The sequence below is a fragment of the Leucoraja erinacea genome, chromosome 24, assembly GCF_028641065.1.
Source record: "Leucoraja erinacea ecotype New England chromosome 24, Leri_hhj_1, whole genome shotgun sequence".
Taxonomy (NCBI): Eukaryota; Metazoa; Chordata; class Chondrichthyes; order Rajiformes; family Rajidae; genus Leucoraja; species Leucoraja erinaceus.
This window is the reverse complement of record NC_073400.1, coordinates 26,867,902-26,884,864: the sequence shown is the minus strand read 5'-3', so window position 1 is coordinate 26,884,864 and position 16,963 is coordinate 26,867,902. Positions and strand designations below refer to the sequence as shown.

At 40.7% G+C, this 16,963-nt stretch overlaps 1 protein-coding gene across 2 annotated transcripts in view; it reads right to left on the bottom strand.

The window, feature by feature from the left end:
- Nucleotides 1-11,259: 11,259 nt before the first annotated feature.
- Nucleotides 11,260-16,963, bottom strand: part of LOC129708848 (lamina-associated polypeptide 2-like) — a 34,303-nt gene continuing 28,599 nt past the window's right edge. For both annotated transcript variants that reach the window (XM_055654873.1, XM_055654872.1), the window contains exon 7: nt 11,260-16,957. In XM_055654873.1, the coding sequence (XP_055510848.1) occupies nt 16,615-16,957 (343 nt within the window). In that variant the 3' untranslated portion in view covers nt 11,260-16,614. The remainder of the gene's footprint in view (nt 16,958-16,963) is intronic.

The following is a 16,963-nucleotide window of genomic DNA, read 5'->3' as shown; positions in this document are numbered from 1 at the left end:
CTTCATTACTTGCAGCAGCACAACAGAATATGTAAACATAGTACATCATCTTTTTCAACCACGTCGATGGAGGAGGGAATATTTTATTTCTCAGAATTTTAACGTTATCGTCATGTGTACATATACATAGGAACAATCACCTCTTGAGTGGAGGGCAATGCATTTAGTTTCAGTCAATATGGTGCTTTTCAGATATTGTTCAGAAACTATCATTTTGGTACATCAGTTGTAGAGGTTACCGCATCCTGATAGCATCTCCCACAACCCACTAGTTATGACAAATACCACCAATTCAAAGTTCCTCTGTCTCACATAATTTTTAGCTTTAATGTTCAACTGTTCCTTCATTGGGGAAATATCCTTGAGGTGATATAGTGATGCAGCACCAGAGACCCAGGTTCGATCCTGACAATGCTGTCTGCACGGTGTTTGTACATTCTCCCGGACCGTGTGGGTTTCCCCCGGGTGCTCTGGTTTCCTCCCACACTCCAAAGTCGTCCAGGTTTGTAGGTTAATTGCCTTCGGTGAAGATTGTAAATTGTCTCTGGTGTGCAGGATAGGGTGATCACTGGTCGGCGTGGACTTGGTGAGCCTGTTTTCACGCTGTATCTCTAAAGTGTAAAGACTTTTAGCTCTTGTCCATTTCAAGAAATCTGCCTGGAATTGATTTGATTTTGATGGATGATGATTCCATAAATGCAGGATCTCAAACTCTGGTTCACGATTTTTCTTTTGCAAGTATTTATCAAACAAGCTATTGAAGTTATAATTGCCAGTTATATCTGACCCAGTTTGTGCAGATATTTATGTTGGAACTTCAGGGACTGTGAAGTTAATTGGGATAAAACATGAATCATTCTTTTGCTGCTGCAGGGAGGGAGAAATTACAATGATCGCTGGTCGGTGCGGTGGTCTGAAGGGCCCGTTTCCGCGCTGTAAAAATGCCCCTTTCCCACTTAGGAAACCTGAACGGAAACCTCTGGAGACTTTGCACCCCACCCATGGTTTCCGTGCGGTTCCCGGAGGTTTTTGTCAGTTTACCTGCTTCCACTACCTGCAACCTCCGGCAACCACCTGCAACCTCCAGGAACCTCACGGAAACCTTGGGTGGGGCGCAGTCTCCAGAGGTTTCCGTTCAGGTTTCCTAAGTGGGACAGGGTATACTCTAAACTAAACTAGAGCACTGTGGGTTCAAAGAAGCAAATGGCCACCACCACCTGAAAGGCAGCAGTAGACTGACAACAAATGATGGCTGTATTAAGTGTACCGCCGTATCTTCAGAATGACTGTAAAAATGTCTCTAGTTACTACTATACAGGCAGACAACCCAGCTTTACATAAAATCATTCCCCATTGTCGAGACCTTTATATTCCTGGAGGAGGCTGTGCATATTAAGGGACCTCTGAAGGAGGAGTAATTAGATAATAAGTCACTGTAACAACAGTACTTCTCAGGTCCAGTTTTTAACGGCACACACTTTTGCTAATTACTAAATACACAGCAATTTGTGGTGAGGCAGCGATTTGTACAATTCGCTATCAGCTGCGAATCATGATAAATTTCTGGAAGATTTTCATTTTCCCAAGGAAAGCAAAAGTTGTCCGAAACGAGTCAATATATCTGTATGAAATTAAGACTATTACTTAATTGAGTTTTGCTCGAGTTTAGTTTATTGTGATGTGTACCGAGGTACAGTGAAAGGCTTTTGTTGCATGTCAACCAGTCAGTGGAAAGATAATACATGATTACAATTGAGCCACCCACAGTGGACAAATACATGATAAAAGGAATAATGTGGATAACCTTTAGTGCAAGATAAAGTCCAGTAAAGTCCGATCAAAGATAGTCCAGGGTCTCCAATAAGGTAGAAAGTAGCTCAGGACTGCTCTATAGTTGTTGGTAGGGAAGGGTCTGTCCCACTTGGCAATTTTTTCGGCGACTGCCGACGTCAAAATCCAGCGGCGACAAAAAAATGTTGCGGCACTTGAAAAAACACCACGCATCATACGTTATCACGCCCCGTCATACGTCACCACGCCGCTAATTTTTCGGTGACCTGATACATCAGTCAGTTATGCCGACAGTCGCTGGAAAAAATCGCCAAGTGGGACAGCCCTTAATGACCTATGGTGGAGCATTGGTAGAGTTGCTGCCATACAGCACTTACAGCGTCAGAGACCTGGGTTCGATCCCAGCTACGAGTGCTGTCTGCACAGTGTTTGCACATTCTTCCTGTGACCGGGTGGGTTTTCTCCAAGATCTTTGGCTTCCTTCCACACTCTAAAGACGTACAGGTTTCTAGGTTAATCAGCTTGGTATAAATGTAAATTGTCCCCAGTGTGTGTAGGATTGTGTTAATGTGCAAGGATCGCTGGTCTGTGTGGACTTGGTGGGCCGAAGGGCATGTTTCAGCACTACATCTCTAAACTAAACAAGTAGATATATATTCCTGCAAGTCCATTCATTGTATTTTAGCCAGCGAGGCATCAATTGAAACTGCAAGAACTCTCACTCCTGCAGATAATAAATAATAAATTGTTCCAAGCATTTTAATTAAACATTTATTTATTCTGTACTTCCTTTCAGACTGTGATTTTCTTTCTTAATCCATATTTAGTTTCACTGTTTCTGTCTCTATATCTAATTTGCCCATTTCTTTTTTTTTTAATCCTTAAATCTCATGAGTTAAATCACAGATTAATTATGTTATTGTTCGTTTTAAACCCATATGCCATTTAGTCCAGGTCCTGCCATTATCAGATTACACTGAGGTACAATATATTTTTTGACCTGTAGGTTGATGGAAAATATCTAACTGACACAGTTAGACACTACGAAATGTCTTAGCTCCAGAAAATCTGGGGCAATTCATTCCATGATAGAGATAAGATAATAATTGCACTAATCTCACAAATTCAAAAATACAAAGTTGAGAAATGTTAGCGCAAATCACAAGTATCATAGGATGACACAAATCTATGGGACTTACAGTAACTGCACAGACTGCCGTTTTGCTTAAACATAATACATTACAAATTTTGACTGGCTAAAAAAAAAAAAACACACAGCCAGACATATTTTTAAAATCTGTGTATTTCATTCTCTGCTGGATTGTAAAGAATGTCTGGTATAACAAACCAGCGCCCTTGAACTCAGTCCCAAGAGAATTTTATTGGCAGGGATTAGAGTCCCTCATATCCTCACCATTATTTTCTCAGTCTATGCTGTTCAAGGAGAGAGGATGAAAGTTATTAAGATTTCTCAAGGAAAAAAACTTAAATATATATAAACCATATCCACATGTGCTTTTCAGCAGTTAAATGTGGCAGAAACCGATTGGAAATAGGTGGGGTTTACCCTGGCCATTTTATACGAGCCCAGAAATAACATTGTTCCTGAACACCAGGCAAACCTTTGTTTAGTTTAGTTTAGAGATACAGTGCGGAAACAGGCCCCTCGGCCCTATGAGTTCACGCCAACCAGCGATCCCTGTACACTAGCACGATCCTATGCACTGGGGACAATGCATCATTTTTACCGAAGCCAATTAACCTATACGTCTTTGGAATGTGGGAGGAAACCTGCACACCTCGGGAAAACCCACGCGGTCACGGGGAGGACTTACAAATTCTGTACAGACAACTTCCGTAGTCAGGGTTGAACTGGGATCCCTGGCCCTGTAAAGCAGCAACTCTACCACTGCACCACCGTGTCGCCCTTTGCCTTGTGTTGTTACTTTGCCCACTATTTTATATAATTTAGTCACTAAAGAGAGATGTTGGGTAGAGCTGGATGTCATCTATTTTTCAGTGGAAGATATCTTTATTTCCTTCAACTGTGTCTCAAGGGTCTGTGTGGAGTTGAGAATTTGGAAGGGGCCATGGATAGAGTCGAATGGGATCGTATAGGTAATAACCATATAACAATTTCAGCACGGAAACAGGCCATCTCGGCCCTTCTAGTCCGTGCCGAACACGTATTCTCCCCTAGTCCCATCTACCTGCACTCAGGCCATAACCCTCCATTCCTTTCCCGTCCATATAACTATCCAATTTATTTTTAAATGATAAAATCGAACCTGCCTCCACCACCTTCACTGGAAGCTCATTCCACACAGCTACCACTCTCTGAGTAAAGAAGTTCCCTCTCATGTTACCCCTAAACTTCTGTCCCTTAATTCTCAAGTCATGTCCTCTTGTTTGAATCTTCCCTAATCTCAGTGGGAAAATCTTATCCACGTCAACTCTGTCTATCCCTCTCATCCTTTTAAAGACCTCTATCAAGTCCCCACTTAACCTTCTGCGCTCCAAAGAATAAAGACCTAACTTGTTCAACCACTGGTGTAACGGTGTAGGAATAAGAAGCCATTGCAACGGATTCTCTTGCTCTGCCTACATAGGCCAGAATGGAGTCAGTTTTGTGATTTTATTTCCATTCAATCTTGAGTAACATTTACACCGTGTGTTTCAAGTAATTTATTATAAATACTATTGATTATTTTTGCTCAAGAGTATTGCAATCATATTTGAGATAGAGTGCAGAGGTTGACCTGACTGATACCAAGGATGGCAGGACTTTTATAGGAAGTGATTAATTCGATCTGCATTCCACATCAGATACAATCTACTTTTAAAATCACTCTTCTTCCTCTAAATCTTGCATCATTCCTTCGTGTTCTCTAATATTCTCTGCATTCTATATCTTGATAGTAGACTTTAGGAGAGCTCCCCCTCCCCTCCCCCCCCCACTCCCCATCAACAACACCAGTCACAATAGACAATAGGTGCAGGTCTCTCACGCCACTCAAATATATAGCAATCCTTTCATCCATTTGTTCTATATCTCTCCACATCATCGCCTATATCTCTCGATTCCCTTTCCCAGACTTTCATCCTGAAGGGTCTCGACCCGAAACGTCACCCATTCCTTCTCGCCTGAGATGCTCCCTGTCCCGCTGAGTTACTCCAGCATTTTGTCTATCTATAGCAAATTAATGTCAGTAACAGCCTCATCACAAGAAAGGTTAAAAAAATGTTTTATTACAGAACAAAAATCATGTGATGCCCATGTCTTGAGAGTGAATTAAATTTAAAAAAAATCATGGCCTTCCCATTGTTGTCATAGAGACTGCATGGATTGGTCTTGTTTGTTCAGTACCATCGCTTGTTTTAAAGAGCATTAACAATTACACGGTAGGGGCTCCGACTTACTGCAATGGCAGTGATTATGGAATCACAGTTCCGAAGGCTTCTTAAAATACAAGAATAAAGTTGGAAATGTGTTACGCCAGCGGTACCTAGTGATTTAAATTGCAAATGACACTTTCATGTAATCAACTTTGAGCCGCAGCCTTTATAATGTAACATTTCAGTGCACATTTAAGTTGCAAATTTGAGCCTGGAATTACTGCCCTGCAAGCTACATTGAGGTTTAGGCGGAGTCTCTTCCTATTGTGCATTTTTATTCAAATGAAATCTAATACTACTCAATGTGTCTAAATGCCAATGACAAAAAAAAGACAAGCCTACACAAGATAGCAAGGCAGCGGGATTGAACCTGGGTCTCTGGTGCTGGAAGGCAGCAACTCTACCGCTGGGCCATCGTGCCGCCCTCTGCTGTTCCACTCATCCTACGTTGGGGCATTGATGCATTCATTCTTGCTACCAGTCTCCAGTGACGTTTGAGTATTTGAGGACTTGTTGGGTAAGCTCATGTTTGCATTGCCATAATGAAGTTAATGCATGATGGATACAAATTTCCATGGGCAGCAGAATCCAAGGAAGATCCTCCTCACACTCCTTCAACTCGATTGATTTAAAAAGTCCCCCCCCCCCCCCCCCCCCCCCTCCCAAGGTCTAAAAGATGTTTGATGTATGAAGATCATGTCTGCTCTGCCGACTACAATCTGCATTCTTTGGATATTGGGAGGAGGTGGTGGAAGAGTAGTCTGGTGATGACGTTCCTTGTAGATTTGTCACCCATCTGACATACATGATTACCACATCTCTGAGAAACCTGGTATATCCTACCCACACTAGGTTTGTTTAGTTTAGAGATAGTGTGGAAACAGATCCTTCAGTCCACAGAGGCCATGCCGACCATCGATCACCCGTACATGAGTTCTAGGTTATCCCACTTTCACTATAATAAATAATAAAGTATCACATCCTACACACTAGGGGCAATTTACAGAATCCAATTAACCTGCAAACCTGCACGACTTTGGAATGTGGGAGGAAACCAGAGCACCCGTACAAAACCCACAAGGTCATGGGGAGAACGTAGAAACTCCAAATGGACTGTACCGGTAATCAGGATCGAACCTGGGCTCTACTGCTGTGTCACTGTGCTGCCCTTAAACCGTTCTCTAGCTGGCATACAGGCCCTTCAAAACACTAAGGAGCTGACAACTACCTCAGAGAGTCGAGGAAACATTTAGTAGAATGCTCCAAGAATAAGGATCTTCGGTTACGTGGGTTCCTCGACAATGTGGGAATCTTCTCAAAGGACGAGAGGCAATTTGATCAAATTGAAGGTCTTCTCAGAGGAAAAAAAAACACAGAACTTTTTCTATTGTCCGATGGAGTGAGAGTGAGAGAACACAGATTGGATGCAATTGGAGCTTGCCACTTTTTTGTGGAAAATGAAAGCATTCCCCTCATCTTTGCCTTTCACCCCACCAACCACATTTAACAGACCACACTCCGTAAACTCTGCCACTTTCAAAGTCCAAGACAACCATTAAGCACACTGCTTTTTCGATCTCGCTATTTCTAGACTGGACAACATATACAGCTCAAACAAGGTCTGCATATCTGAATGCTGACTATACCATCTGGACCTACATTCAATGACCACATTCCACTTACTCACATTAGAATCTAAATTTGGGATGTGGGAAAACATTGCTCTTGTATACCAAAAATATTTTACCATATTATTTTACAAGTTAAAACACTTAACTTTGGGAGCATTGGGAAGTGCAGGACAAAGGTAGCAAAGTCAATAGACAATAGGTGCAGGAGGAGGCCATTCGGCCCATCGAGCCAGCACCACCATTCACTGTGATCATGGCTGATCATCCACATTCAGTACTTGGTACCTGCCTTCTCACCATATCCCCCGACTCCGCTATCTTTAAGAGCTCTTTCAAACTCTCTCTTGAAAGCATCCAGAGAATTGGCTTCCAGGCAGAGAATTCCACAGATTCATAACTCTCTGGTTGAAAAGGTTTTTCCTCATCTCCGTTCTAAATGGCCTACCCCTTATTTTTAAACTGTGGCCCCTGGTTCTTGACTCCCCCAACATCGGGAACAGTCACTGAATCAAGTCTTTTGGTTTCGAGATACAGCGTGGAAGCAAACCCTTCGCCCACGCCAACGAACGCTCGCCTGTACATTAGTTCTATCCTACACTCTTAGGACAATTTTACAGAAGCTAATTAACCTACAAACCTGCACTTCTTTGGGATGTGGGCGGAAACTGGAGCACCCGGAGAAAACTCATGCAGTCATAGGGAAAATGTACGAACTCTGCAGAGACAGCACCAGTAGTCAGGATCGAACCTGGGTCTCTGGCGCTGTATGGCAGTGGAAGTCCAGTGGGTGCAAGACCCTAGAGACTCTATAGCTGATGAATAGCCATTCAGCAAGGGACAAGGTGCCGCGCTAAAAAGGCCCAGACTTTTCAGGACATTCCATCAAGGGCGGCACGGTGGCAGGATTGCTGTCATCCAGCGCCAGAGATCCGGGTTCAATCCTGACTTTGGGTGCTGCAGTATGGAGTTTGTAGATTCTCCCCGTGACCCGTGTTGAATCTGTAATCTCTGGTTCCCCCAACACCCCGAGGATGCAAAAGTTTGTAGGCAAATTAGCTAGTAAAATTGTAAATTGTCCTTAGTGTGTGTAGGGTAACGTTAGTGTGAGGGTATCACTGGGTGGCGCAGACTCGATGGGCCGAAGGGCCTGTTTCTGCACTGTATCGCTAAAACAAAAACAAGAAACTTCCACCTCATTACATTTTGAAGCTTGCATGCATTGATATTTCCCTTCCCTTCACCCTCACACCCAACTCAGTCCTCACTGAAGCCAGTAGGAAAGATGATCAAATTTTACTGACTAGCATCAAATCATGGTAGCGAAAGCTAGAAAATGTTGATGGCAAAATCTAAAATGAAATGGTCATTAAAGCTCCAATAATTATTTATGGTTTTCAGGAGTTTTCATCCAAGACAAATTCCCAGGACAATTACTGACAGAACCTATTTAAATTGCTTCAGGCTGACAAAATAGTCACAAACCATTCACTGCTTTGATTAATCTAGGGCAGGATGCTGGAGGTTATGGCTGAGAAAATTAGATTATTTTTTGCAAAGAAGTTCGTGCTTCTGCACGATATAATTACAGATACTAATTGCACATATTAGCCTGCAGTCTTTGAATTTTAAAGATTTTTTTGAAAAGTTGTTTTATTTAATTGAAGATACCCATCTCTAGATTGTTTCACGAGAAACACACTACATTTTAAGCACTCACTGGCTTGAAATACAAGTCTTTTTTTCTACATACATAGGGTAGGTAGTGAGAACCTTCTCCCAGAGTTGAAATGAAAAGACAAGAAGGTATAGCTTTAAGGTGAAATGGGCAAAAAGCGATGTGCGGGGTAATTATTATAATTTTTTACACTGAGAATGGTTGGTGCCTGGAATGTGAGGCCAAGAGTGGTGATGGAGGCAGACATGTCAGCGGCATTTAAGAGGCTTTTAGATAGGCACAATAATAAGCAGAGAATGGAGCAATATCATTTTCTCTGGAATGCCAGAGTTTGCGGGAAGACCTGATAAAAGTATGTAAAATTTTGAGGGGCATAGATAGGTCAGAGTCCTTTTCCCAGTTTGGAAAAAAAAAAATTAAATGCTAGAAGGTATAGTTTAGTTAGAGATAGTATTCCTAGAGGCTCTGTAGCTGATGAATAGCCATTCAACAAGGGACGAGATGCCGAGCTACAGCATCCGTGCCAACCAGCAATCCCCGTACATTAACACTATCCGACACATACCAGGGACAATTTACACTTATACCAAGCATACAAAGCCAAGCCAATTAACCTACAAACCTGTATGTCTTTGGCGTGTGGGAGGAAACACACGCGGTCACGGGGAGAATGTACAAGCTCTGTATGGACAGCACCTGCGTCTCTGGCGCTGCAAGTGCTGCGAGGCAACAATACCGCTGTGCCACCCTTGCAAGGTGAAAGGCGCAAAGTTTAAAAGGTGATGTTGGGGGCAAATTGTTTTTGAAAAACAGAGCGTGGCACGTACTGGCATGGGGCTTGGGTTGAAGCAGATACATTAGTGGCATTCAAAAGACTTTTGGATAGGCACATGAACGTACAGGGACAGGAGGGATATGGATTATATGTGATCGAGGCCAAAGGGGCTATTCTTGTGCTGTGTTCTAATTACAAAATAAAGGGAATTCTGAAATACAATTCCAACTCAAGCACCCGCCGCCATCCTACCTTTGCCAATCATAACTGTTAGCCGACTCAAAGTTGGTTTTGGCCAGAGAAACACAAGTGATTGCCAACGTCTCAATGAGCAGCACTCCCTAATGCAGGAACTTTATATAACAAGCAAAAATAACTTGAGGCACATCACGTGGCAAGGCCAATTCTGTGTTGGCACAATACCCTTGCCCAATTCGGTGGTGCTGGTACAATTTCACTTCCTTTCCAGTCATCTGCTTAGATGTTGAGTTCAAAATAAAGTATTGCTCAGGCTGCAGGCATAGCTTAAAGTATAATTAAACAGGATTCTAAATGCTTGCAATCACCCAAATTGCAGCATGTGAATTTTTGTTCCTTTCCTTTACTTGGCCCTATACCAACTGTGATTCAGATCTCAGAAACTTGATTGATCCAGAATGAAGATGCATTTCTCTGACCATGCAAAATATGATCAACTTCAAGTGCTCTCCAAGCAACCATTGATTATAAGAAATACTTCCATGCCCATTCTTGTCCATGCAAACAAGATGACTTTAAAATAAATGCCTATATTAATTGGACATTTGAAATCAAAAGATACAACCTCATGAATGACGACAGAGCTTTATTCATCGCCTGATGTAGGAAGGAACTGCAGATGCTGGTTTAAACCGATGATAGACACAAAAAGCTGGAGTAACAATCCTCTGCAGTCAAGTTCAATGTAAGCTCATTCTAAAAAAAAACATTTGGACAACACAACAGCATGCTTCTGCTGTGTAGGAAGGAACTGCAGATGCTAGTTTACACCGAGCATAAAATACTGAAGTAACCCAGCAGGTCTGAAAAAGGGTCTCGACCCGAAATGTTGTTTATTAATTTTCTCCAGAGATGCTGCCTGACCCGCTGATTTACTTCAGTATTTCATGTCTATCTTTAGGATGCTACTGCTATTTATTTCACATTACAATCTGGAGGAAGGACAGTCAACTGAGAAGGATACAGGCCCTGTGAAAGTTGAAAACAAATCACTTAGATGCAGTGAAAAGATCTGCTGCTTGCAAATGCTTCTTATATTGCAGAAAAGGATGGATGGCAGATTATAAATAATGGAAATCTGACATCTCACCCCACTAAGTAGCGAATACAAAGTAACTTCACCAAAACTACAAGATAGCTACAGAAAGTTGGGAGCAGTAGTGCTTTGATGTGAAGGAGAAAATAGAAAGGAAATATCCAAAAAGACAACGTTTTTAAAACAGAGTGGAATGATAGTAAGATTAATTGACAAAAGATAATGACGCACACCAACTTGACAAGAGTCAAACACAGTAATGTGCAGAAAGCATAAGCCACAATGCGAGGAATCCAAAAGGAAAACAAAATACTGAAATTGTTTCGGGGCCCCAAGAGATAAAACATGTTAAAAGTCTGGCAGATGCACAGGAAAGTGCTGTGGGAAAGAATGGATGTTGGTCGGGACTGAACAAATAAGTATGTGTGTGGCAGAGAGGGAAACACATGAAACAAAATGGAGGAGAAAAAAAATGTATTTGATTTTTGTATATACTGGAGTTGCTATATAAATGAGTGGATGATATAATTCATACTTTATCATATATGGCAGAGAATATTCTAACAATATGGTGGTTGGTAAGATGGACAACATAAAACACAAAAGGTAAAAGCTATGTACAGTACTGGTTGAGGTCAGAAAGTCTATCCCTGTCTAAGTTACATTAGACACCCACCCACACACACAGAATGAAGATGCAGTTTAAATATACAAATTTTATTTAAATTTGGATAAGAAACTTTAATAAGGCACATTCAAAACAGAGCTGGTGATAGCATTTCAAAGGTTCCCAAACAGAGCACTTTAGAGAGAAACACCACCAAATGAAAACAATGCAGAACATTTCAAATGTAACCTGTCGGCCAAATGGATGAAAGAAATTGCAAATTTAGATCCCAATTGTGGGCTCAATTGTTCAGCAAAACAGAGCCAACCCCATTAAGAAATACATCAACTGAGATCCCGACAAAATTATCCCAGGTTAACTCAAAATTATTCAAAAACCAGCAACAATGAACACAATAAAGTTGTGTTTCATAACATTTCAAACATGTATCAAATGGAAGCCAAATAATCCAAGTACCAACATGATGAATTCAACAGTATCCAAAAGCACAAAGTGGAGTAAGAATTAATCACAACAATTTTCCCACCCACTTTTAAATCCATTCTTCAAATCCCTGTTGCCCAAATATCAAAAGGGACACAAATGCCTTTTTCATACCTGCAAATTATTGAAAATGTATCAATTCTTGTTCTCCAACAAGCCTTTCAAAAATGATGCATGTTTAGATTTTTCCCAAATTAAAAATTGTAAATGTAGTCATTTCACAAAAATCGAGTTTTTGTAGGTCTCTAAGAGCTGGGCGCAGCTAGTCTGTGGTTCAGATTTGAGAAGTATCTGTCCACATTTTGTACGTGTCAGCCTCAGTGGTTTACTGAAGTACAATTCATGAATGCAAAGCGCTTTAAGACTGTACGTGCATGAACTTTGTATTTCATTACTCAAGCATAGACATAGAAAATAGACTTCCCTACTACTTACTGAGTTCTAACATTATTGAGGATCATAGGCCAATATAATAATGGAAATCTTATGTCAGCTTTTCAGAAATTCAAACCTATCTGGATAATTAATTGTTTTTCTTTGAAAAAACTGTATTTGTAACAGTCAAGTAACCCGTTTTCTTGCTGGACCAGTTAAAATTTATCTAAATAAGTTTGTGTAGACAATTTTCCAATTAAAATTGATCAGGATTCAATACATAAAAGAAACAAGCACACACAAAATCACATGCAATGTAAAGAAGTGTAATCAAATTTTAAGTAGAAATTGGAATGATACATTAAAAATGTAAAGTTCTATCACCTTACCACCAATATGGACATACTGTTATGAATATTTTAACTTATTTTCATGCTGGGGGAAAAAAAAAAACATCAAAAACCTTTGTCGAACTACAATAGCAAACAGCTATAAATCAGGAAAGATAGCCAGATAAATTGGAATTTAAGTAAACAAAGCTGGAAGTTCCACAAGTTTTAAATCTTAGCTTACCATTATCAAATACATAGTCTGCAAAAAAAATGTACTGAATTTCACATCTTTAGCTTAATAAACAAAAGTTAATATGTTGTGCTCATTAGGTTATGAACATTAAATATGAATATGCCATAAAGTATTTAATAATTAGGAAAGTCCAAAATTAATAAAGTCCACCATTTCTGGTGTACCTTGCATCTCTGCACTTCATGTGACCATGTATGTACCATTATTAAAAACATTAAAAAAAAATACAAAATAGCTTGTAAACACATAAATGCCCTCAACAATCATATTTGACAATATGCAATCTTTTGGGAAGCATAAGCTCAAGACACCAAGCTGGCTAATGTCGATACCCCAACAAAACTTAAGATTTCTTAAAACATGCAACCTTGAGGTGGTGAATAATCCATGTATTTGCCTATGACTTGGATGTGTTAACAGGACGTTTAATGGAAACTTGCACTCTCTCTCTCTCTCTTCATATATTCAGATAGTGAGACAATTGATTGAATGGTCTCCTTCTGTGCTGCGATTTTGTACAATTCAGGGATGTTGCAGCCAAGCATCTACTATTACACGGCCCTCTTTGAAATGGGGCATAAACAGAGTCTGGGCAATGATGCTTTGCTCACTGCACTTGTAGAGTGCTCAGATCAATAAACCCATTGCAGTAACACATCTCCTGCCTATGCCTTATTTTCACTCATTTATCTCACCATTAGATAATTCTGAAGCTATGAGCATCCAAGTCATTTGTTAATTTTCCATAGGGATTCAATCAATGCTCACTGGACTAATAATGAGGCAGGGGATGGAAGAGATGTCTACAGGGCACGAGAAAGAAACACACACAGTGCCCTCCATATTGTTTGGGACAAAGACCCATCATTTATTTATTTACCTCTGTACTCCACAATTTGAGATTTGTAATAGAAAAAAAAAATCACATGTGGTTAAAGTGCACTGTGTCAGATTTTATTAAAGGGTATTTTTATGCATTTTGGTTTCACCATGTAGAAATTACAGCTGTGTTTATACATAGTCCCCTCATTTCAGGGCACCATAATGTTTGGGACACATGGATTAACAAGTGTTTGTAATTGCTCAGGTGTGTTTAAATGCTTCCTTAATGCCTCCTTTTACAGAGCTCTCGGCACCCAGTCTTTCCATCACCTTTGGAAACTTTTATTGCTGTTTATCAACACGAGTACCAAAGTTGTGCCAATGAAAGTCAAATAAGCCAATATGAGACTGAGAAACAAGAATAAAACTGGTAAGAAACATCAGCCAAACCTTAGGCTTACCAAAATCAACTGTTTGGAACATCATTACGAAGAAAGAGAGCACTGGTGAGCTTACTAATCACAAAGAGACTGGCAGGCCAAGGAAGACCTACACAGCTGATGACAGAAGAATTATCTCTATAATAAAGAAAAATCCCCAACCACCTGTCCGACAAATCAGAAACACTTTGCAGGAGTCAGGTGTGGATTTTTCAATGACCACTGTCCGCAGAAGACTTCATGAACAGATATACAGAGGCTACACATTGATGCAAACCACCGGTTAGCCGCAAAAAGATGCAAACCACTGGTTAACCGCAAAAATAGGATGGCCAGGTTACAGTTTGCCAAGAAGTAATTAAAAGAGCAACCACAGTTTGGAAAAAAGGTCATGTGGGCAGATAAGACGAAGATTAACTTATATCAGAGCGATGGCAAGAGCAAAGTATGGAGGCGAGAAGGAACTGCCCAAGATCCAAAGTATCACCTCATCTGTGAAACACGGTGGTGGGCGTGTTATGGCCTAGGCATGTATGGCTGCTGAAGGTACTGGCTTACTTATCTTCATTATTGATACATCTGCTGTTGGTAGAAGCATAATGAATTCTGAAGTGTATAGACGCATCCTATCTGCTGAAGTTCAACCAAATGCCTCAAAACTCATTGGCCGGCAGTTCATTCTAAGCAAGGCAGTGATCCCAAACATACTGCTAAAGAGTTTTCAAAGCTAAAAAATGGTAAATTCTTGAGTGGCCAAGTCAATCACCCAATCTGAACCCAATTGAGCATCCCTTTTATATATGCTGAAGAGAAAACCGAAAGGGACTAGCCCCCAAAACAAGCATAAGCTAAAGATGGCTGCAATACAGGCCTGGCAGAGCATCACCAGAAAAACACATCCAGCAACCGGTGATGCCCATGAATCGCAGACTTCAAGCAGTCATTGCATGCAAAGGACATGCAACAAAATACTAAACATGACTACTTTTATTTAGATGATATTGCTGTGTCCCAAACATTCTGGTGCCCTGAAATGGGAGGACTATATATAAACACTGCTGTAATTTCTACATGATGAAACTAAAATGTACAAAAATACCCTTTATTAAAATCTGCCAATGTGCTTCATAACCACGAGTGATTTTTTCTAATTACAAATCTCAAATTGTGGAGTACAGAGGCAAAATAAATAAATGATGGGTCTTTATCCCAAACATTATGGAGGGCACTGTATGCTCTCTTTACCAGCTGACAACAGAAAAGCAAAGAGGTAGAAAACCTGTAAAATAAATGCACATTCTAAATTGTGATTTCAGTATTTTTAAGAAATGCAAGTGGAGAAACTGTTCGGCTGCTGTTATTATGAAACGGGTCCACTACCAATTTTCTGGCACACTTGGTTCCAGAGCCTAGCTGTGTTATCCGTATTACTGGACCAACAGAGGTCATGGCCTTGGTGGCGCCAAGATACCGGCCCATAAAGTCGGCCATGGATGTCAGCTGTGGGAACGGTTCTGGCCAGGCCGGAGTTCCAGAGCACTGGCTGCTGGCAGCAAATTCCAACTGTTGATCTGCCGCATAAGTCTGCTTTGGGAATGGATCTGCCGGTGTCAGCCAGGCTAGGGTTCCAGAGGGGGAACCGCAGGGGGAAAAAATTTGACCCGCCGATTTGTGTGAAAGCCCCAATGAGGTTGAGATCAGCTGCTTCATCAGGCCCAGGCGCCACATTTTCGGGGGAACTTTGGATTAAGGGGGGGGGGGGGGGAAACCACCATTTGCCGGAAAATTGGGGGGGGACCTGTAATTGGTAAATCGGGGGGGAGATATATACAGTACTGACTCTGAAGAATTTTTACAATAACCTTTAACAAAAAGTTTGGAAAAATTAATATTTGAACTAGTTTGAATATTTATTTATAAAATTGTATTTCCAAACAAACCCAACTTTAATATCCTGGTTAAGACAATTACATGCATAAATTTAACAAAAAAAAACATTTGAAAGACCGTAAAGTTTTGATAATTTAACCCTCTGCACTAAACTAGTACATATCAAGCCAGTACTAATATTAAGCTACATATAGAAATGCTGTCCCTATGTGTGTCATGCCAGCAGTGAAACACATGCAAAATTCAAAGATTAAAAAGGCATCCTAGTTTCAAGACTTTCCTGTTAAAAAAAACACTAAATGACCAAGGCACCAATTTAGGGATTTATAAGAATGGATGCAATATTAAATGGCACAGCAGACAGATGTTATAACACAAGAGGAATTGTTAAACAATGTAATTGCCAAAGAATGAAATGGATATCTCTGTTTAGAGAAAAATGTAACCTTACCTATTATCTGGGCACCTTATGTTAATTAGATGATCAGGCAGATATCATACAACACATATGCCCCCCCCCCCCACACCCACAAATTCACCAATTTGGCATTTTTCCTCTATATTCAGTTTGAACAAATTAGACAAGTTTTCCTTTTCCTTCCCTTACAAATTCAACAGGCCTGACATTGTTTAATAAGGGAGAAATGGAAACAGGGGATGATGGAGGGAAGAAGACGTATTTATTTCTGAGGATTTTTGTCCAGATGTACTGGCATATCTGGTTACTGTGATAGAGCCCTCATTTCTTGTTTTAAAGCAATGAAGCTCAATAGGCTTTACTACTTTAAACCAGCTAATGCAGAGATTGTTGTCATTTTACCACATACACCTACTCCACAATCACCTCTGCCTCACGGTCTGGTGTGGCCGAAGCTTCGGGTTGTGGCTGAGACACTTGGTTGCTGGCTTTCTCCAGGAAATATGCAAAAGGATTCTCCTGATTACTTTCCATTGCCTGATAGACGAGAAAGAGGATTAATATCACAATGATGAACAGGAGGATTCGTAGCCACACTGGCACAAGACGTTGTACTGGTTTGTTCTCCTTTGTACCCGAATAGCTGCTTTTCTCCTTGTAGGTATTCCTCATCGAAGCCCGTGTGGCCAGATCATCAAAATTATACTGAATTGGCCGACCTGCTGCTCCTTTGATTGGTCGACGTCGTGTTGCACTGTAC